Here is a 22081-nt window from a genome sequence, read left to right as displayed (position 1 = left end):
CAAACCCCATGGAGCACCCATGGACCAGGCTGGGGAGCACCCATGGCCCCCAGGAGCACCCACAAACCCCAAGGAGCACCCATGGACCAGGCTGGGGAGCACCCATGGCCCCCAGGAGCACCCACAAACCCCATGGAGCACCCATGGACCTGGGGAGCACCCCATGGACATGTCTGGGGAGCACCCACCATCCCGGGGAGCACCATGGACCTGGGGAGCACCCACAAACCCCCATGGAGCACCCATGGACAGGCTGGGGAGCACCCATGGCCCCCAGGAGCACCCACAAACCCCAGGGAGCACCCATGGACCTGGGGAGCACCCACCATCCCGGGGAGCACCCATGACCCCCGGGCAGCCCCCACCCCCCAGGACCCCCTCTCTGCGCCCCCCCCACCCCCCCAGCACCCAGGGGCGCCCCGGCAGCGCGTCGGGGGTGGGTGCTCACCGCCAGGCAGGCGCCGCGGTGCAGCAGGGTGCCGGGGGGGCAGCGGCACCCCTCCGCGCAGCCCCCCCCGGCGCAGCCCACCCGGCCGGCCAGCTGGGCGCAGCTGTGGGGGCAGCCCTCGCCGCGCTGGCACTCGCGGTACAGCCGCCCCCCCGGGCAGCCCGCGTCTGCACCGCGCCCGGCTCAGCACCGCGCCCGCGGCACCGCGCCTCGGGCTGGGGGTCGGGGGTCGGGGTCGGGCTGGGGGTCGGGGGTCGGGGCTGTGGGTCGGGGGCTGTGGGTTGGGGCTGTGGGTTGGGGCTGTGGGTTGTGGGTCAGGGGCTGTGGGTCAGGGTCGTGGGTCAATGGTTGTGGGTCGGGGCTGTGGGTCAGGGCTGTGGGTCAGGGCTGTGGGTTGGGGCTGTGGGTTGTGGGTCAGGGCTGTGGGTCAGGGTCGTGGGTCAGGGTCGTGGGTCAATGGTTGTGGGTCGGGTCTGTGGGTCAGGGGCTGTGGGTCAGGGCTGTGGGTTGGGGCTGTGGGTTGTGGGTCAGGGCTGTGGGTCAGGGTCGTGGGTCAGGGTCGTGGGTCAATGGTTGTGGGTCGGCTGTGGGTTGGGGCTGTGGGTTGTGGGTCGGGTCTGTGGGTCAGGGCTGTGGGGTCAGGGCTGTGGGTCGGGCTGTGGGTTGTGGGTCAGGCGTGTGGGTTGGGGCTGTGGGGTTGTGGGTCAGGGCTGTGGGTCAGGGCTGTGGGTCCAGGCTGCAGGTTGGGGCTGTGGTTGTGGGTCGGGGCTGTGGGGTTGGGGTTGGGGGTCAGGGCTGTGGGTTGTGGGTCAGGGCTGTGGGTCCGGGCTGTGGGTCGGGGTCGGGCTGGGGGTCGGGGGTCGGGGCTGTGGGTCCGGGCTGTGGGTCGGGGACAGGCTGGGGGTCGGGGCTGTGGGTCAGGGCTGTGGGTCCGGGCTGTGGGTTGGGGCTGTGGGTTGTGGGTCAGGGCTGTGGATCCGGGCTGTGGGTTGGGGCTGTGGGTCAGGGCTGCGGGTTGGGGTTGGGGGTTGTGGGTCGGGGCTGTGGGTCAGGGTCGTGGGTCAATGGTTGTGGGTCAGGGCTGTGGGTCAGGGCTGTGGGTTGGGGTTGGGGTCGGGGCTGTGGGGTTGTGGGTCAGGGCTGTGGGTCCGGGCTGTGGGTTGGGGCTGTGGGTTGTGGGTCGGGGCTGTGGGTTGGGGCTGTGGGTCAGGGCTGTGGGTCAGGGCTGTGGGTTAGGGTCGAGGGTCAATGGTTGTGGGTCGGGGCTGTGGGTCGGGGCTGTGGGTCGGGGCTGTGGGTTGGGGTTGTGGGTCGGGGCTGTGGGTCGGGGCTGTGGGTTGGGGTTGTGGGTCGGGGCTGTGGGTCGGGGCTGTGGGTCAGGGCTGTGGGTCAGGGTCGTGGGTCAATGGTTGTGGGTCAGGGCTGTGGGTCAGGGCTGTGGGTCAGGGTTGTGGGTCGGGGCTGTGGGTCGGGGCTGTGGGTCAGGGTCGAGGGTCAATGGTTGTGGGTCAGGGCTGTGGGTCGGGGCTGTGTGTTGGGGTTGGGGGTTGGGGCTGTGGGTCAGGGCTGTGGGTCAGGGCTGTGGGTCAATGGTTGTGGGTCAGGGCTGTGGGTCGGGGCTGTGGGTTGTGGGTCAGGGCTGTGGGTCAGGGTCGTGGGTCAGGGTCGTGGGTCAATGGTTGTGGGTCGGGGCTGTGGGTTGGGGCTGTGGGTCGGGGCTGTGGGTTGTGGGTCGGGTCTGTGGGTCAGGGCTGTGGGTCAGGGCTGTGGGTCAGGGCTGTGGGTCCGGGCTGTGGGTTGTGGGTCAGGGCTGTGGGTCAGGGCTGTGGGTCAGGGCTGTGGGTCCGGGCTGTGGGTTGTGGGTCAGGGCTGTGGGTCAGGGCTGTGGGTCCAGGCTGCAGGTTGGGGCTGTGGGTTGTGGGTCGGGGCTGTGGGTCAGGGCTGTGGGTCAATGGTTGTGGGTCGGGGCTGTGGGTTGGGGCTGTGGGTCGGGGCTGTGGGTCAGGGTCGAGGGTCAATGGTTGTGGGTCGGGGCTGTGGGTCGGGGCTGTGGGTTGGGGTTGGGGGTCGGGGCTGTGGGTCAGGGCTGTGGGTCAGGGCTGTGGGTCAGGGTCGTGGGTCAATGGTTGTGGGTCGGGGCTGTGGGTCGGGGCTGTGGGTTGGGGTTGGGGGTTGGGGCTGTGGGTCAGGGTCGTGGGTCAATGGTTGGTGGTCGGGGCTGTGGGTTGGGGCTGTGGGTCGGGGCTGTGGGTCGGGGCTGTGGGTTGTGGGTCAGGGCTGTGGGTCAGGGTCGTGGGTCAGGGTCGTGGGTCAATGGTTGTGGGTCGGGGCTGTGGGTTGGGGCTGTGGGTTGTGGGTCGGGTCTGTGGGTCAGGGCTGTGGGTCAGGGCTGTGGGTCAGGGCTGTGGGTCCGGGCTGTGGGTCAGGGTCGAGGGTCAATGGTTGTGGGTCGGGGCTGTGGGTTGGGGTTGTGGGTCAGGGCTGTGGGTCCGGGCTGTGGGTCGGGGTCGGGCTGGGGGTCGGGGGTCGGGGCTGTGGGTCAGGGCTGTGGGTCGGGGCTGTGGGTCAGGGTCGTGGGTCAGGGTCGTGGGTCAATGGTTGTGGGTCAGGGCTGTGGGTCGGGGCTGTGGGTTGGGGTTGGGGGTTGGGGCTGTGGGTCAGGGCTGTGGGTCAGGGCTGTGGGTCAGGGTCGTGGGTCAATGGTTGTGGGTCAGGGCTGTGGGTCGGGGCTGTGGGTCAGGGTTGTGGGTCGGGGCTGTGGGTCAGGGTCGAGGGTCAATGGTTGTGGGTCGGGGCTGTGGGTCGGGGCTGTGGGTCAGGGCTGTGGGTCAATGGTTGTGGGTCAGGGCTGTGGGTCGGGGCTGTGGGTCAGGGTTGTGGGTCGGGGCTGTGGGTCGGGGCTGTGGGTCAGGGTTGTGGGTCAGGGTTGTGGGTCAGGTTTGTGGGTCAGGGTTGTGGGTCGGGGCTGTGGGTCAGGTTTGTGGGTCGGGGCTGTGGGTCGCGGCTGTGGGTCTGGCTGTGGGTCGGGGCTGTGGGTCAGGTTTGTGGGTCAGGGCCGTGGGTCAGGGCTGTGGGTCTGGCTGTGGGTCGGGGCCCATGGGGCCGCCGCTACTCACCCCGGCACACCTGGACGTTGCACATTTGGCTTTGCAGGCCCAGGCCCGGGCACGCCGGTTGCCGGCATTGCCGCCGGCGCAGCCGCTCGCCCCCGCCGCAGGAGACGCTGCAGGGCCCCCACGGCGACCACGCGCCCCACGGCGACCACGCGCCCCACGGCGACTCTGCGGACGCCGGGAGGGAGAGCGGGGTGGCGCGGCGGGGGACGACAGCTCTGCCACACCGCATGCCACGTGCCACATGCCATGGCACCGCAGCGCATGCCACGTGCCACGGCACCGTGCCACACCGCATGCCACATGCCACAGCACCGTGCTGCACCGCATGCCACATGCCACGGCACTGTGCTGCACTGCATGCCACGTGCCACGGCACCGCAGCGCATGCCACATGCCACGGCACCGTGCCGCACCGCATGCCACGTGCCACGGCACCGTGCTGCACCGCATGCCACGTGCCACGGCACCGCAGCGCATGCCACGTGCCACGGCACCGCAGCGCATGCCACATGCCACGGCACCGTGCTGCACCGCATGCCACGTGCCACGGCACTGCAGTGCATGCCACATGCCACGGCACCGTGCTGCACCGCATGCCACGTGCCACGGCACCACAGTGCTGCATGGCAGCACGCTGGGCCGGGCCGGGCCAGCCGGCACTGCCGGGCACCCACGGCACCGCACGGCACCGCAGTGTGCCAGCGCAGCGTTGCCCTGCGGGGACCCCTGCCCCGTGTCACCCCGTGTCACCCTGCATCACCCTGCATCACCCCGTGTCACCCCGTGTCACCCCGCGTCACCCGTGTCACCCCGTGTCACCCCATGCCCCCCGTCCCATCCCCTCACCGCCCCGGTCCCGCCGAGTCCCCCTGTCCCCACCCCGGGGGGAACCCCCCCAGGGACACCCACTCAGGGACCCCCACCCCATGGACCCCCACCCCAGGGACACCCACTCAGGGACTCCCACCCTGGGGGCACCCACCCCAGGGACCCCCACCCAGGAACACCCAACCCCAGGGACCCCCACCCCAGCAGCACCCACCCCAGGGACCCCCACCCCATGGACACCCACTCAGGGACCCCCACCCAGGGACCCCCACCCCAGGGACCCCCACCCCAGGGACCCCCACCCCAGGGACCCCCACCCAGGAACACCCAACCCCAGGGACCCCCACCCCAGGGACACCCACTCAGGGACCCCCACCCAGGGACCCCCACCCCATGGACACCCACCCCAGGGACCCCCACCCCAGGGACCCCCACCCCAGGGACCCCCACCCAGGAACACCCAACCCCAGGGACCCCCACCCCAGGGACACCCACTCAGGGACCCCCACCCAGGGACCCCCACCCCATGGACACCCACCCCAGGGACCCCCACCCCAGGGACCCCCCACCCAGGGACCCCCACCCAGGAACACCCAACCCCAGGGACCCCCGCCCAGGGACCCCCACCCCATGGACACCCACTCAGGGACCCCCACCCAGGAACACCCAACCCCAGGGACCCCCACCCCAGCAGCACCCACCCATGGAAACCCACCCGGGGCCCCCATGCTGGGGGGTCCCACCACACATCGCTCCGGCACCCACAGCGCCCAGTCCCCCGGCACCGCGGGCACCCCGGGACCCCCCACCCCACCCCGGCCCCTCCGCGCCGGCCGTACCGGGGCAGGGCTCCGTGCCGCACACCATGGCCCCGGCCACGCAGGTGCTGCGGGACACGGGGGGGTCAGCGGCGGGGGCGCCCCGGGCCGGGACCCCCGGCAGGGCCGCGGCGCCCGCACCCACCAGTTGTTGCAGGCGTCGACGGCGTCGGCGTCGCCGGGCTGGTAGAGGCGGCCGCGGTGGTGGCAGAGGCAGCGGGCGGGCGGCACGCAGCTCCGGTTCTGCAGCAGCAGCCCCGCCGGGCAGGCGCAGCCGTCCTGGCAGAGCGCGGTGCACTGCACGCCCGCGGCAACGTCCAGGCAGAGCCGCGGGCACGGCCCCCCCGACAGCCGGCATTCCTCCGCCGTCCGGTAAATCATGTCGCCCGGGCACCGCGCTGCGAGGAGAGCGGGCAGCCGGGCTGGGCGTCGGACACCGCCGGCAATGCCGGGCAACCGGGCTGGGCAATGGCCACTGCCGGCACTGCTGGGCAACCGGGCTGGGCAATGGCCACTGCCGGCACTGCTGGGCAACCGGGCTGGGCAATGGCCACTGCCGGTGCTGCCGGGCAACCGGGCTGGGCAATGGCCACTGCCGGCACTGCTGGGCAACCGGGCTGGGCATCGGACACCGCCGGCACTGCCGGGCAACCGGGGCTGGGCAACCAGGCTGGGCATCGGCCAGCACCGGCACTGGTGGGCAACTGGGTTGGGCAATGGCCACCACCAGCACTGCCAGGCAACCGGGCTGGGCATCGGACACCGCTGGCACTGCCGGGCAACCGGGCTGGGCATCGGCCAGCACCGGCACTGCTGGGCAACTGGGCTGGGCATCGGCCAGCACCAGCACTGCTGAGTAGCCAGGCTGGGCAATGGCCACTGCCGGCACTGCCAGGCAACCGGGCTGGGCATCGGACACCGCCGGCACTGGTGGGCAACCGGGCTGGGCACTGGCCAGCACCGGCACTGGTGGGCAACTGGGTTGGGCAATGGCCACCACCAGCACTGCCAGGCAACCGGGCTGGGCATCGGACACCGCTGGCACTGCCGGGCAACCGGGCTGGGCATCGGCCAGCACCGGCACTGGTGGGCAACCGGGCTGGGCAACCAGGCTGGGCATCGGCCAGCACTGGCACTGGTGGGCAACTGGGTTGGGTGGTGGCCACCACCGGCACTGCCGGGCAACCGGGCTGGGCAACCAGGCTGGGCATCGGCCAGCACCAGCACTGCTGAGTAGCCAGGCTGGGCAATGGCCACTGCCGGCACTGCCGGGCAACCGGGCTGGGCGTCGGCCAGCACCGGCACCCGTGGGCAACCACGCTGGGCCTCGGACACCACCGGCACTGCTGGGCAACCGGGCTGGGCAACCAGGCTGGGCATTGGCCAGCACTGGCACTGGTGGGCAACTGGGCTGGGCAATGGCCACCACCAGCACTGCCAGGCAACCACGCTGGGCATCGGCCAGCACCGGCACTGGTGGGCAACTGGGCTGGGCAACCAGGCTGGGCATTGGCCAGCACCGGCACTGGTGGGCAACTGGGTTGGGCGGTGGCCACCACCGGCACTGCCGGGCAACCGGGCTGGGCATCGGCCAGCACCAGCACTGCTGAGTAGCCAGGCTGGGCAATGGCCACTGCCGGCACTGCCGGGCAACCGGGCTGGGCGTCAGCCAGCACCGGCACCCGTGGGCAACCACGCTGGGCCTCGGACACCGCCGGCACTGCTGGGCAGCCGGGCTGGGCAACCAGGCTGGGCATTGGCCAGCACTGGCACTGGTGGGCAACTGGGTTGGGCAATGGCCACCACCGGCACTGCTGGGCAACCGGGCTGGGCATCGGACACTGCCGGCACTGCCGGGCAACTGGGCTGGGCATCGGCCAGCACCGACACTGGTGGGCAACTGGGCTGGGCAACCAGGCTGGGCATTGGCCAGCACCGGCACTGGTGGGCAACTGGGTTGGGCAATGGCCACCACCGGCACTGCTGGGCAACCGGGCTGGGCATCGGCCAGCACCAGCACTGCTGAGTAGCCAGGCTGGGCAATGGCCACCGCCGGCACTGCCGGGCAACGGGGCTGGGCATTGGACACCACCGGCACTGCCGGGCAACTGGGCTGGGCAATGGCCACTGCCGGCACTGCCGGGCAACTGGGCTGGGCATTGGCCAGCACCGGCACTGGTGGGCAACTGGGCTGGGCAATGGCCACTGCCGGCACTGCCGGGCAACGGGGCTGGGCAATGGCCACCACCGGCACTGCCGGGCATGGGGCACCCACCTCGGCAGGGCTGGGTGTTGCAGTCCCGCGTCTGGACGTGGGGTCCGGCGCAGTCGGTCCCGCCGGGCGCCGGCGCGGCGCAGGCCCGCTGCCGCCTCTGCTCACCGGAGCCGCAGGGAGCGGAGCACTGGGACCAGGGCGCCCAGCTGCTCCAGCCGGCGCCGGGCTCTGCCGGGGACAGACGGACGCGGTGGCACTCTCGGCCTCGCCGCCGCGGCCCCCCGCCGTCGCCAGTGCCGCCGCCGGGCTCGGCGGGCGCCTACCGGTGCCGCAGGGCTCGTGGCACTCCCGCACCTCCCGGGCCTCCCCGGCGCAGGGGGCTCCGCCGGCCGCCGCCGCGGGGTTGGAGGGCGACCTGCGGGAAGGCGCCGGCGTGGCCGCCCCGTCCGTGGGGCGCCGTGGGGCAGAGCCCCCTTCCCCGGCCCCACACCTGAACCTCTCCTGCGTCCCCGCGCCGCAGCCGCCGCCGGCACAGGGGGTCCAGGGCGACCAGGCCGACCAGCCGCAGGCCACGGCGCAAGCCACGTCCTCGCACCTCACCGTCCCGTCGCGGCACACGCTGGGGACGGGCGCCGGGCTCAGCCGGAGCCGTGGGCCAAGGGCACCCCCCAAGCGCCGCGGCGGCCCCGGCGAGCCCGGGGCGCAGGCAGCACCGGGGCGCGGGCAGCACCGGGGCGCGGGCAGGGTCGCGGCGCCGGCACTCACCATCGGCGACAGCCCTGCAGAAAGACCTCGCCGGGCAGCCGGCGCTGCCGGGGCAGGTGGCACAGGCACCGGCTGGCGTTGACGCAACCGCCGTCCTGCAAGTACAGCCCCGGCGGGCACCGGCAACCTGCCCGGTGCCGCGGCCTCAGCGCCGGTAGCACCGGTAGCCATCGCCGGCGTTCCCCACCGCCTCCAGCACCGCCATTCCGGCACCACGGTATCCCCCCGTGCCCTCCAGCCCGCCATGCTACCGGTGCCACCGGTGCCACCGGTGCCGCCGGCGCGGTCGCTCACCCTCCTGGCAGGCGCTGGCGCAGGTGCTGTTGGCGCCGAGGTCCCCGCAGGTCTGGGGACAGGGGGGGACCCGTCCCCCCTCGCAGCCCCCCGCCTGCACCAGCACCATGGGGGGGTCGCAGGCTGGGGGGGGGGGGGACACGGGGTGGGGGGCGCTGAGGGACGGGGGCGCTCCCCCCAAATCGCCGCGGCGCCCCGGCACGGGGTCCCCGGCCCCCCCCCGTACCTGGGGGGCTGCCGCAGGGCTGCAGGTTGCAGGGCTGGCTCTGGAGGGGGTCCCCCGGGCAGGGCTGCCCCCCGTTTTTGGGGGGGGGGGTCGCTGCAGCTCCGCGCCCGGCTCCGCGCGCCCCCCCCGCACGCGGCGTCGCAGGGGGACCAGGGCCCCCAGGCCGCCCAGCCGCCGCGCACTGGGGGGAGGCGGGGGGGGCAGCGGGGGTGTGCGGACCCCCCGGGACCACCCCCCCCCCCAAATGTGGGCACGGCCCCCCGAGCCCCCAGCGCTGGGGAACCCCGCTGGCCCAGGATGGGGGGGGTCCCAGCCCATGATGGGGGTCCCACCCAGCCCATGGGGGGGGGTCCCAGCCCATATTGGGGGTCCCAGCCCGTATTGGGGGTCCCAGCCCAGGGATTGGGGTCCCAGCCCGTCCTGGGGGTCCCAGCCCATGATGGGGGTCCCAGCCCGTGATGGGGGTCCTGGCCCATGGGGGGTCCCAGCCCAGGGATTGGGGGTCCCAGCCCGTCCTGGGGGTCCCAGCCCATAATGGGGGGTCCCAGCCCATGATGGGGGTCCTGGCCCATGGGGGTCCCAGCCCGTCCTGGGGGTCCCAGCCCATGATGGGGGTCCTGGCCCATGGGGGGTCCCGGCCCACCTGGGGGTCCCAGCCTGTAATGGGGGGGTCCCAGCCCATGATGGGGGGTCCCACCCAGCCCATGGGGGGGGTCCCAGCCCATGGGGGTCCCAGCCCAGGGATTGGGGTCCCAGCCCATAATGGGGGTCCCAGCCCATCCTGGGGGTCCCAGCCCATAATGGGGGTCCCAGCCTGTCCTGGGGGTCCCAGCCCGGGGATTGGGGGTCCCAGCCCGTATTGGGGGGTCCCAGCCCATGATGGGGGTCGTGGTCCATGGGGGGGTCCCAGCCCATCCTGGGGGTCCCAGCCCATGATGGGGGTCCCAGCCCATGATGGGGGGTCCCAGCCCGTGATGGGGGTCCTGGCCCATGGGGGTCCCAGCCGGGGATTGGGGTCCCAGCCCGTCCTGGGGGTCCCAGCCCATGATGGGGGTCCCAGCCTGTCCTGGGGTCCCAGCCCAGGGATTGGGGGTCCCAGCCCATCCTGGGGGTCCCAGCCCATAATGGGGGTCCCAGCCTGTCCTGGGGGTCCCAGCCCATGATGGGGGTCCCAGCCCCATGGGGGGTCCCAGCCCGTCCTGGGGGTCCCATCCTGGGGATTGGGGGTCCCAGCCCGTATTGGGGGTCCCAGCCCATGATGGGGGGTCCTGGCCCGGGGATGGGGGGGTCCCAGCCCAAGAATTGGGGTCCCAGCCCATGATGGGGGTCCCAGCCCAGGGATTGGGGTCCCAGCCCATAATGGGGGGTCCCAGCCCATCCTGGGGGTCCCAGCCCGTATTGGGGGTCCTGGCCCATGGGGGCCCCAGCCTGTCCTGGGGGGTCCCAGCCTGGGGATTGGGGGTCCCAGCCCATCCTGGGGGTCCCAGCCCATGATGGGGGTCCTGGCCCATGGGGGGTCCCGGCCCACCCTGGGGGTCCCAGCCTGTCCTGGGGGTCCCAGCCCATAATGGGGGTCCCAGCCCGTGATGGGGGTCCTGGCCCATGGGCATCCCAGCCCAGGGATTGGGGTCCCAGCCCATAATGGGGGTCCTGGCCCATGGGGGTCCCAGCCCATAATGGGGGTCCCAGCCCATCCTGGGGGTCCCAGCCCATGATGGGGGTCCTGGCCCCAAGGGGGTCCCAGCCCGTCCTGGGGGTCCCAGCCCAGGGATTGGGGTCCCAGCCCATCTTGGGGGTCCCAGCCCGTCCTGGGGGTCCCAGCCCATGATGGGGGTCCTGGCCCATGGGGGGTCCCAGCCCGGGGATGGGGGGTCCCAGCCCCTAATGGGGGTCCCAGCCCGTATTGGGGGTCCCAGCCCATAATGGGGGTCCCAGCCCGTCCTGGGGGTCCCAGCCCATGATGGGGGGTCCCAGCCCGGGGATGGGGGGGTCCCAGCCCAAGAATTGGGGTTCCAGCCCATCCTGGGGGTCCCAGCCCGTGATGGGGGGTCCCAGCCCATGGGGGTCCCGGCCCACCCTGGGGGTCCCAGCCTGTAATGGGGGTCCCAGCCCGTAATGGGGGTCCTGGCCCATCCTGGGGGGTCCCAGCTCAGGAACTGGGTTCCCAGCCCATAATGGGGGTCCCAGCCCAAGAATTGGGGTCCCAGCCCATAATGGGGGTCCCAGCCCGTCCTGGGGGTCCCAGCCTGTCCTGGGGGTCCCAGCCCATGATGGGGGTCCTGGCCCATGGGGGTCCCGGCCCACCCTGGGGGTCCCAGCCTGTAATGGGGGTCCCAGCCCGTCCTGGGGTCCCAGCCCGTGATGGGGGGTCCCAGCCCATGGGGGTCCCGGCCCACCCTGGGGGTCCCAGCCCATCCTGGGGGTCCCAGCCCGTGATGGGGGTCCCAGCCCATGGGGGTCCGGCCCGCGGGGGTCCTGGCCCGGGGTACCTGGGCAGGCGCGCAGGAAGCAGGCGCGGGTGTCGAGGAGGGGGCGGGCGCAGCCCCCCCCGGGCAGGGCCCCCCGCAGCAGCCGGCGCCGGCGCAGGGAGACCCCCAGGCCGCAGGAGCGGGAGCAGGGCCCCCAGCCGCCCCACGGCGCCAGGACGCAGTCGGCTGCGGGGGCGCGGGGTCCACGCTCAGGGGTCCCTGCCCCAGCCTCGGCCCCCCAACCTCGGACCCCCAACCTTGGCCCCCAGCCTCGGACCCCCAACCTCGGACCCCCAACCTTGGCCCCCAGCCTCGGACCCCCAACCTCGGACCCCCAACCTCGGCCCCCCAACCTCAGACCCCCAGCCTCGGACCCCCAACCTCGGACCCCCAACCTTGGCCCCCAGCCTCAGACCCCCAGCCTCAGTGCCCCCAGCCTCGGCCCCCAACCTCGGACCCCCAACCTCGGACCCCCAGCCTCGGACCCCCAACCTCAGTGCCCCCAGCCTCGGACCCCCAACCTCAGAACCCCAACCTCAGACCCCCAGCCTCGGACCCCCAACCTCGGACCCCCAACCTTGGCCCCCAGCCTCGGCCCCCAACCTCGGACCCCCAACCTCGGACCCCCAGCCTCGGACCCCCAACCTCAGTGCCCCCAACCTCGGACCCCCAACCTCAGACCCCCAGCCTCGGACCCCCAACCTCGGACCCCCAACCTTGGCCCCCAGCCTCGGACCCCCAACCTCGGACCCCCAACCTTGGCCCCCAGCCTCAGACCCCCAGCCTCAGTGCCCCCAGCCTCGGCCCCCAACCTCGGACCCCCAACCTCGGACCCCCAGCCTCAGTGCCCCCAGCCTCAGCCCCCAACCTCGGACCCCCAACCTCGGACCCCCAGCCTCAGCCCCCAAACCTCAGACCCCCAGCCTCGGACCCCCAACCTCGGACCCCCAGCCTCAGACCCCCAGCCTCGGACCCCCAACCTTGGCCCCCAGCCTCAGACCCCCAGCCTCAGTGCCCCCAGCCTCGGCCCCCAACCTCGGACCCCCAACCTCGGACCCCCAACCTCAGACCCCCAGCCTCGGCCCCCAAACCTCGGTGCCCCCAGCCTCGGACCCCCAGTCTCAAACCCCCCCGCATTGTTGCCCCCCAGCCCCAGAGCCCCCCAACCTTGGTACCCCCTGTCCTGGCGCCCCCCAACCTCGATCCCCCCCCTCCTCAGACCCCCAGCCTTGATCCCCCCAGCCCCTCAGCCCCCCAACCTCGAACCCCCCAACCCTGGAGCCCCCCAACCTCGGTCCCCAGAGCCCCCCAACCTCGGTCCCCCCACCCTGGAGCCCCCCAACCTCGGTCCCCCCACCCCAGAGCCCCCCAACCACGATCCCCAGAGCCCCCCAACCTCGGACCCCCAGCCTCGGACCCCCAACCTCGGTCCCCAGAGCCCCCAACCTCGGTCCCCCCACCCTGGAGCCCCCCAACCTCGATCCCCAGAGCCCCCCAACCTCGGACCCCCACCCTGGAGCCCCCCAACCTCGATCCCCAGAGCCCCCCAACCTCGGTCCCCCACCCTGGAGCCCCCCAACCTCGATCCCCAGAGCCCCCCAACCTCGGACCCCCACCCTGGAGCCCCCCAACCTCGGTCCCCCCACCCTGCAGCCCCCCAACCTCGATCCCCAGAGCCCCCCAACCTCGGACCCCCACCCTGGAGCCCCCCAACCTCGGTCCCCAGAGCCCCCCAACCTCGGTCCCCCCACCCTGGAGCCCCCCAACCTCGCTCCCCCCACCCCAGAGCCCCCAACCTCGGTCCCCAGAGCCCCCCAACCTCGGACCCCCACCCTGGAGCCCCCCAACCTCGATCCCCAGAGCCCCCCAACCTCGATCCCCCACCCTGGAGCCCCCCAACCTCGGTCCCCAGAGCCCCCCAACCTCGATCCCCCACCCTGGAGCCCCCCAACCTCGGTCCCCAGAGCCCCCCAACCTCGGTCCCCCCACCCTGGAGCCCCCCAACCTCGCTCCCCCCACCCCAGAGCCCCCCAACCTCGATCCCCAGAGCCCCCCAACCTCGGTCCCCCACCCTGGAGCCCCCCAACCTCGGTCCCCAGAGCCCCCCAACCTCGGACCCCCACCCTGGAGCCCCCCAACCTCGGTCCCCAGAGCCCCCCAACCTCAGTCCCCCCACCCTGGAGCCCCCCAACCTCGGTCCCCAGAGCCCCCCAACCTCAGTCCCCCCACCCTGGAGCCCCCCAACCTCGCTCCCCCCACCCCAGAGCCCCCCAACCTCGATCCCCAGAGCCCCCCAACCTCGGTCCCCCCACCCTGGAGCCCCCCAACCTCGGTCCCCAGAGCCCCCCAACCTCGCTCCCCCCCACCCCAGAGCCCCCCAACCTCGGTCCCCAGAGCCCCCCAACCTCGGTCCCCCCACCCTGGAGCCCCCCAACCTCGATCCCCAGAGCCCCCCAACCTCGGTCCCCCACCCTGGAGCCCCCCAACCTCGGTCCCCAGAGCCCCCCAACCTCGGTCCCCCCACCCTGGAGCCCCCCAACCTCGATCCCCAGAGCCCCCCAACCTCGGTCCCCCACCCTGGAGCCCCCCAACCTCGGTCCCCAGAGCCCCCCAACCTCGGTCCCCCCACCCTGGAGCCCCCCAACCTCGCTCCCCCCCACCCCAGAGCCCCCAACCTCGGCCCCCAGAGCCCCCCAACCTCGGTCCCCCCACCCTGGAGCCCCCCAACCTCGGTCCCCAGAGCCCCCCAACCTCAGTCCCCCCACCCTGGAGCCCCCCAACCTCGGTCCCCAGAGCCCCCCAACCTCGGACCCCCACCCTGGAGCCCCCCAACCTCGCTCCCCCCACCCCAGAGCCCCCCAACCTCGATCCCCAGAGCCCCCCAACCTCGATCCCCAGAGCCCCCCAACCTCGGTCCCCCACCCTGGAGCCCCCCAACCTCGGTCCCCCACCCTGGAGCCCCCCAACCTCGGTCCCCAGAGCCCCCCAACCTCGGTCCCCCCACCCCGGAGCCCCCAACCTCGGTCCCCAGAGCCCCCCAACCTCGGTCCCCCACCCCAGAGCCCCCAACCTCGGTCCCCAGAGCCCCCCAACCTCGGTCCCCCCACCCCGGAGCCCCCAACCTCGGTCCCCAGAGCCCCCCAACCTCGGTCCCCCACCCTGGAGCCCCCCACCCTCGGTCCCCCCCCGCAGCCCCCCCTCCCCGGGCACACGCGGCCGGATGCAGCGGGGTTGGGGGGCCCAGGCCCCCCCGGGATGTGGGGGGGGGGGGGGGTCCCCGTGCCCCCGCCCCACGCACCGCAGTCGCTCTCGTCGGAGCCGTCGGGGCAGTCGGGGCGCAGGTCGCAGCGCTTTTCGGGGGGCAGGCACCCCCCGCCGCCGCAGGGGAGCTGCTTGGGGGGGCAGCTCGGGGGGGGCCCCGCCGTGGGGTGCCGGCTTGGGGGGCTGGCGGAGGCCGGGGGGCCGCCTGCGGAGCGGGCAGGGCTGGGGGGCTCGGCCACCCCATTCGCGCCCCGGGGTCCCCCAAAGTCGGAGGTGTCCCGGGGGGCCCCAAAGTCAAGGGGATCCCCAAAGTGAGGGGGTGCCGGGGGTCCCCAAAGTCAAGGGGGGTCCCCAAAGTCGGGGGTGCCCCGGGGGTCCCCAAAGTCAAGGGGATCCCCAAAGTGAGGGGGTGCCGGGGGTCCCCAAAGTCAAGGGGGGTCCCCAAAGTCGGGGGTGCCCCGGGGGTCCCCAAAGTCAAGGGGGGGTCCCCAAAGTGAGAGGGTGCCGGGGGTCCCCAAAGTCGGGGGTGCCCCGGGGGTCCCCAAAGTCAAGGGGATCCCCAAAGTCGGGGGTGCCCCGGGGGTCCCCAAAGTCAGGGGTGCCAGGGGTCCCCAAAGTCGGGGGGTGCCAGGGGTCCCCAAAGTCAGGAGTCCGGGGGTCCCAAAAGTCAAGGGGATCCCCAAAGTCAGGGGTGCCGAGGGTCCCCAAAGTCAGGAGTCTGGGGGTCCCCAAAGTCGGGGGTGCCAGGGGTCCCACAGTCAGGTGGATCCCCAAAGTCGGGGGGTGCCGGGGGTCCCCAAAGTCAGGAGTCCGGGGGTCCCCAAAGTCGGGGATCCCACGGGTCCCCAAAGTCGGGGGGTGCCGGGGGTCCCCAAAGTCGGGGGTGCCAGGGGTCCCACAGTCAGGGGTGCCCCGAGGGTCCCCAAAGTCAAGGGGATCCCCACAGTCGGGGGTGGCCCGGGGGTCCCCGGGGGGCGCAGCACCCCCAGCCCCACAGCACCCCAAAACCCACAGCACCCCTGGCCCCACAGCACCCAAAACCCACAGCACCCCCGGCCCCACAGCACCCCCAGCCCCACAGCACCCCAAAACCCACAGCACCCCTGGCCCCACAGCACCCCCAGCCCCACGGCACCCCTGGCCCCACGGCTCCCCCAGCCCCACAGCACCCCAAAACCCACAGCACCCCTGGCCCCACAGCACCCAAAACCCACAGCACCCCTGGCCCCACAGCACCCCTGGCCCCACAGCACCCCAAAACCCACAGCACCCCCGGCCCCACAGCACCCCCAGCCCCACAGCACCCCAAAACCCACAGCACCCCTGGCCCCACGGCTCCCCCAGCCCCACAGCACCCCAAAACCCACAGCACCCCCGGCCCCACAGCACCCCCCAGCCCCACAGCACCCCAAAACCCACAGCACCCCTGGCCCCACAGACTCCCCCAGCCCCACAGCACCCCCAGCCCCATGGCACCCCTGGCCCCACAGCACCCCCAGCCCCACAGCACCCCGAAACCCACAGCACCCCGAAACCCACAGCACCCCCAGCCCCATGGCACCCCCAGCCCCACAGCACCCCAAAACCCACAGCACCCCTGGCCCCACAGCCTCCCCCAGCCCCACAGCACCCCAAAACCCACAGCACCCCTGGCCCCACAGCACCCCCAGCCCCACAGCACCCCAAAACCCACGGCTCCCCTGGCTCCACAGACTCCCCCAGCCCCACAGCACCCCAAAACCCACAGCACCCCCAGCCCCATGGCACCCCCAGCCCCACAGCACCCCTGGCCCCACAGCCTCCCCCAGCCCCACAGCACCCCCAAAACCCACAGCACCCCTGGCCCCACGGCTCCCCCAGCCCCACAGCACCCCTGGCCCCACGGCTCCCCCAGCCCCACAGCACCCCAAAACCCACAGCACCCCCTGGCCCCCACAGCACCCCCAGCCCCACAGCACCCCAAAACCCACAGCACCCCCAGCCCCATGGCACCCCCCAGCCCCACAGCACCCCAAAACCCACGGCTCCCCCTGGCTCCACAGACTCCCCCAGCCCCACAGCACCCCAAAACCCACAGCACCCCCAGCCCCATGGCACCCCCAGCCCCACAGCACCCCCAGCCCCATGGCACCCCTGGCCCCACAGCCTCCCCCAGCCCCACAGCACCCCAAAACCCACAGCACCCCTGGCCCCACAGACTCCCCCAGCCCCACAGCACCCCAAAACCCACAGCACCCCTGGCCCCACGGCTCCCCCAGCCCCACAGCACCCCCAGCCCCATGGCACCCCTGGCCCCACGGCTCCCCCAGCCCCACAGCCCCCCCAGCCCCACAGCACCCGGGGCACCCCGCAGCGCGACGGGAGCTGCCCCCCCCTTTGCCCCCATCCCCGTCCCGGGGACCCCCTCACCTTGGGGGGTCGGGGGGGGGACCCCCGTCAGAGCCGGCGAGGGCAGCGCCGTGGGCCGGGGGGTCGCCGGGGGGAGGGTGCCGGGGGGTGCCGGGGTGCCGGGGGGTGTTGGGGTGCCGGGGGGTGCCGGGGTGCCGGGGGGGCCCAGCTCCGTGCCCCCTGGCACCCCGGGGCTGGTGGCTGTGGCTCGGGGGGGCACCTTGGCCATGGGGGGGGTCTGGGGGGGAGCTCGGCCCTTGGCTGCCCTGTGGGGTGCAGGAGCCCATGGGGGGGGCACGGAGAGTCCCCAGGCACCCCCCACCCTCTGCGTGCCGGGACAGGGCCTGGCCCAGAGCCCCCCCAGCCCAGAGCCCCCCCAGCCCAGAGCCCCCCCAAAGCCCAGGACCCCACAGCCCCACAGCCCAGAGCCCCCCAAAGCCCAGGACCCCCCAGCCCAGAGCCCCTCCAAAGCCCAGGACCCCCCAGCCCCACAGCCCAGAGCCCCCCAAAGCTGAGGACCCCCCAGCCCCACAGCCCAGAGCCCCCCAAAGCCCAGGACCCCCCAGCCCAGAGCCCCCCAAAGCCCAGGACCCCCCCAGCCCCACAGCCCAGAGCCCCCCAAAGCCCAGGACCCCCCAGCCCAGAGCCCCCCAAAGCCCAGGACCCCCCCAGCCCCACAGCCCAGAGCCCCCCAAAGCCCAGGACCCCCCAGCCCAGAGCCCCCCCAAAGCCCAGGACCCCCCAGCCCCACAGCCCAGCCCCCCAAAGACCAGGACCCCCCATCCCAGAGCCCCCCAAAGCCCAGGACCCCCCAGCCCCACAGCCCAGAGCCCCCCAAAGCCCAGGACCCCCCAGCCCAGAGCCCCCCCAAAGCCCAGGACCCCCCAGCCCCACAGCCCAGAGCCCCCCAAAGCCCAGGACCCCCCATCCCAGAGCCCCCCCAAAGCCCGGACGCACAGCAGGAAGGAGGAACGGGACCTGGCGGCGGCCCCCCCCCCCCTGCACTGGCCAGTACACGATGCCCCGCATTTAGTCTTCGACGCCGAGTCCCTACCCTGATCCACCACTTTCGATGCGGCCACCCTCATCTCTCCCCCTCCGATCCCCCTCCCAACCTCTCAGGGACGCATCCCTCACCCGCACAGCCTCAGAGCCCCCCCAAAGCCCAGGACCCCCCCATCCCAGAGCCCCCCAAAGCCCAGGACCCCCCAGCCCCACAGCCCAGAGCCCCCCAAAGCCCAGGACCCCCCAGCCCAGAGCCCCCCCAAAGCCCAGGACCCCCCCAGCCCCACAGCCCAGAGCCCCCCAAGCCCAGGACCCCCCCAGCCCAGAGCCCCCCCAAAGCCCAGGACCCCCCAGCCCCACAGCCCAGAGCCCCCCCAAAGCCCAGGAACCCCCAGCCCAGAGCCCCTCCAAAGCCCAGGAACCCCAGCCCAGAGCCCCCCAAAGCCCAGGACCCCCCATCACAGAGCCCCCCAAAGCCCAGGAACCCCCAGCCCCCCCATCCCAGAGCCCCCCAAAGCTGAGGACCCCCCCAGCCCCCATCCCAGAGCCCCCCACAGCCCAGGACCCCCCAAAGCCCAGCACCCCCCAGCCCAGGACCCCCCAGCCCCCCATCCCAGAGCCCCCCAAAGCCCAGGACCCCCCAGCCCAGAGCCCCCCCAAAGCCCAGGACCCCACAGCCCCCCATCCCAGAGCCCCCCAAAGCCCAGGACCCCCCATCCCAGAGACCCCCAAAGCTGAGGACCCCCCAGCCCCACAGCCCAGAGCCCCCCAAAGCCCAGCACCCCCCAGCCCAGGACCCCCATCCCCACAGCCCCCCCCCCCCCCCAGCTGCCCCCCCCCCCCCCCCCCCCGGGCCCCCCAGGTCCTGCCTGCCCCATCTCTGCCCCACGGCGGGTACCTGGGGGGGTGGGCTCGGCACTTTCGGGGGGCAGCCGGGCACCCGTCCCCGGGGACACCTGCGCCGGGACAGACAGACGTCACCCCACTGCCACCCCCCTGCCCCCCCCACCCCCCCACCGCCCCCCGGCCCCCCCGGGAACTCACCGCGGCCGGGCTCAGCGATGGCGGCGGCGCGGTCGGCACCGGGACTCCGGCTGCGGCGGGGGCCAACGGGGCTGGGGGACGCAGAGCCGGCGCTTAGGGGTCGCCCACCCCGACCCCTCGGCTCCCACGGGACCCCCCACCCTCCCGGCACCGCTACCCGGGGGTCTCGCAGCCGGCCTCGTCGGCGCCCGTCGGGGCAGTCGGCGACGCCGTCGCACCTCCGGGATGCCGGGAGGCAGCCGCCGGAGCCGGGGCAGGCGAAGCGGGATGTGGGGCACGGCCCCGGCGCCGTGGGGGGTCTCCGGGGGGGCCAGCCCTGCGGTGGGGCGGGCAGCGGCGGCGTCAAGGGCAGCACCGGCACCGGTAGCGGCACCGGTAGCGGCACCGGTAGCGTCGCTGGCACCGGCACCGGCGTCGCCATCGCGGCCACGAGCCGGGCAGGGGGCACTTGGGGGAAAGGGCGGAGGTGGGGAGAAGGGCACCCATGGGGCGGGGGGCGAAGGGGGTGCCCCCCACATCCCCCCATACCTGGGGGGCAGCCCAGCAGCTCGGCGCGCAGGACGATGCGGTGGTGGAAGTCCTGGGGGAGGATGCGGACGTGCCGCGCCTGCACCATGCGGCCCAGCAGCCGCACCGCCGGCGTGCCGGCGTCCCGGTTACCCTGGAAGAGCTGGCGAGGGGGGCGCGGGGTGGGATTGGGGACGGGCACCGGCACCCACGGGCACGGCGAGCCCCCCGGCGCCGGCCCCCGCGCGACCCCCATGCACCCCGAAACCCCCAGCCGCGCGTCCCGGCGCGGGCGGCACCTTGGCCCGGAGCCGGCCACCGGCGGCGAGCTCGCGGTAGCCGTGCCAGCGGGCGCCGTCGGCGCTGAACTGCAGCAGGAAGGCGGTGACGAAGGCGTCGGAGGAGCCGGCTCCCCGCACCACCACCCCTGCCGAGGCACAGCGCGGCACGTGTCGGCACCGCCGTCGACACCGGGGGCGGGGGGGCGGGTCCGGGTGGGCGAAATGCGCGGCGGCGGGAAACCACCGGTGATGTTGGTGGGCTCCGGCAGGTCCAGCTGCAGGAAGGGGGGGTCGGAGAGCAGCGCCGCGTAGGCATCGTCCGGGGGGGCCCAGGCCCCACAGCTCCCGGCCGGGGTCGCCGCCGTGCCGGCGGGCAGCGTGGGCAGGGGTCCCCGCTCGCTCCGGGGACGCGGTGAAGCCGCCGGCCGGCATGGAGGCGATGCCCAGCGGGCGGTAGCAGGGTCTGCCGGGATGGAGGGACGGGGGGCGGGAAATCCGGGGTGTGGGGGACACGCAGCCCCCCCTCCCCCGGTCACCGGCTGCCGGCGCCCTGCCCGCAGCCGGCAGCGCCGCGGCGAGGGCCGGGGGGGTCTCGCTTACCCGCCGAGGGGAGGCAGCGGGAAGGTGGGGAGGGGGGCTGCCGGGGGGCTCTGCCGGCGCGGCGGAGGGGGTCTGGGTGGTCAGCGCCGGGGGGGCGGCCGTCCCGTTGTCGCCTGCGGCGGCGACAGCCACGGTGCGGCCGGTGCTGCGGCCGCCCCCCCGCGCCGCGGGGACGGGGGACCCCCGCCCCCCCAACTCACCCGCCGGGGCGCAGAAGCAGCAGGAATCGCCGCGGCCCTCCACCAGCGCCCAGCCCTGCGGAGGGGTCGCCAGCATCATCACCGTCACCACCGGTGTCGCCGAAACCGGCAGGGAGGGGTCCCCTCGCCCCCCTCACCTGGGGGCAGCCGGCGGCGCGGTGGGGACAGTACGGAGAGCACCGGACAACCAGGCTGGGCAGGCACTGGCAAACGTGGCAGGGCCCCCCGCGCCAGCGCTCGCCCGGGGCCCGCCGCCGGCCCTGCTGCTGGCACTGCCGGCACGGCGCCGTCTGGCACCTGCGGGAGAGGGGAGGTGGGGACGGAGCCCACCGCGCCCGCCCGTCGCCGAGCCCGCCGCGCCCGCCCGTCGCCGAGCCCGCCGCGCCCGCCGCCTCACCTGCGGGCCTTGCGGTAGATGCCGCGGCACTGCCGGCCGCCGCCGCGCCGGCTGGGGTTGGTGGGGCTGCGGAAGGACCACTGGACGCTTTGGGTGCCGCAGGGCCCCGGGCACTCGCCCCACGCCGACCACGCCGACCAGCCGCAATGCACTGCCGGCACACACGGGAGCAGCGGGTGGGCGACGGCCCCGCCGTCCCCTTGCACGCCGTCGCGGTGCCGCCACGTGCCGGGACCCACCGGTGCAGTCGGGGTTTTGGCGGCAGCGGCGCAGTTGCCCGTCCAGGCAGGTGCAGAGCCGGCAGTTCACCTTCACCGGCTGCCCCGGCCGGTAACCGCAGCCCCCCGACGTGGCAGGGGCATTGCCGCGGGCGCACGCACCGGCTGCCGCCGGCATCCAGCACCAGCGCCCCGCCGCGCACCAGCACCCTGCCGGCCGGCCGGGCGGGTGGGTGCGCCGCAGCCGGCCCCTCGCCCACCCCCCACCATGGGGGTCCCCCGGGGGGCTCCGCAGGCCCCCCCCCGGCTCCCCCCACCCCTCACCTGGGCTGCAGGGCCGGCCCTGCCGGCACGCGGCGCCGGCGGCGAGGTCGGCGCAGGACGCGGGGCAGGGGGTGCAGGGCCAGGGCCGCAGCCCCCCAGGGCAGGCGGAGGCGTTGGGGCAGCCCCCCGGCTCGCAGGGGCCTGGCGAGGGAGGAGAGGGGTCAGCCCCCACGGACACCTCCTGCCCCACGGGGACCACCGGACCCACAGACTCCACCGGACCCATGGAGCCCACTGGACCCATGGAGCCCACCCGCCCCATGGAGCCCACCCCGCCCCACGGAGCCCACCTGCCTCACGGGAGCCCACCAGACCCACCGACCCCACAGGACACATGGAGCCCACTGGACCCACAGGCTCCACCGGACCCACAGACCCCACCAGACCCATGGACCTCACCAGCCCCATGGAGCCCACCAGACCCACGGACCCCACCAGACCCACAGACTCCACCAGACCCACAAACCCCACTGGACCCATGGACCCCACCCACCCCATGGACCCCACCAGACCCATGGACCCCACCAGACCCACGGACCCCACTGGACCCATGGACCCCACCAGACCCACAGACCCCACCAGACCCACGGACCCCACCAGACCCACAGAGCCCACCAGACCCACAGACTCCACCAGACCCACAAACCCCACTGGACCCATGGACCCCACCCACCCCAT

The 22081-nt window shown here is 74.2% G+C and overlaps 1 protein-coding gene across 1 annotated transcript in view; it reads right to left on the bottom strand.

Annotated features, from left to right (window-relative positions):
• Positions 1-448: 448 nt before the first annotated feature.
• LOC142596951 (SCO-spondin-like) overlaps positions 449-22081 on the bottom strand; it is a gene marked incomplete at its 3' end in the record, with an annotated part of 41966 nt that continues 20333 nt past the window's right edge. Inside the window, 29 exon segments of the mRNA XM_075727393.1 lie at positions 449-615; positions 3565-3729; positions 5232-5278; positions 5356-5608; positions 7486-7653; positions 7749-7840; positions 7916-8044; positions 8191-8317; positions 8485-8607; positions 8711-8798; positions 8800-8891; positions 11200-11364; positions 14477-14644; positions 18877-18947; positions 19034-19065; positions 19067-19323; positions 19405-19546; positions 19710-19810; positions 19909-19996; positions 19998-20127; positions 20265-20299; positions 20301-20377; positions 20465-20519; positions 20602-20761; positions 20862-21012; positions 21101-21194; positions 21196-21267; positions 21270-21289; positions 21404-21544. Of these exon segments, the coding sequence (XP_075583508.1) occupies positions 449-615; positions 3565-3729; positions 5232-5278; positions 5356-5608; positions 7486-7653; positions 7749-7840; positions 7916-8044; positions 8191-8317; positions 8485-8607; positions 8711-8798; positions 8800-8891; positions 11200-11364; positions 14477-14644; positions 18877-18947; positions 19034-19065; positions 19067-19323; positions 19405-19546; positions 19710-19810; positions 19909-19996; positions 19998-20127; positions 20265-20299; positions 20301-20377; positions 20465-20519; positions 20602-20761; positions 20862-21012; positions 21101-21194; positions 21196-21267; positions 21270-21289; positions 21404-21544 (3410 nt within the window).

This window comes from Pelecanus crispus, unplaced genomic scaffold (genome assembly GCF_030463565.1).
Source record: "Pelecanus crispus isolate bPelCri1 unplaced genomic scaffold, bPelCri1.pri SCAFFOLD_253, whole genome shotgun sequence".
NCBI lineage: Eukaryota > Metazoa > Chordata > Aves > Pelecaniformes > Pelecanidae > Pelecanus > Pelecanus crispus.
The sequence above is the reverse complement of the archived record's forward strand: the minus strand, read 5'-3'. Positions and strand labels throughout refer to the sequence as shown.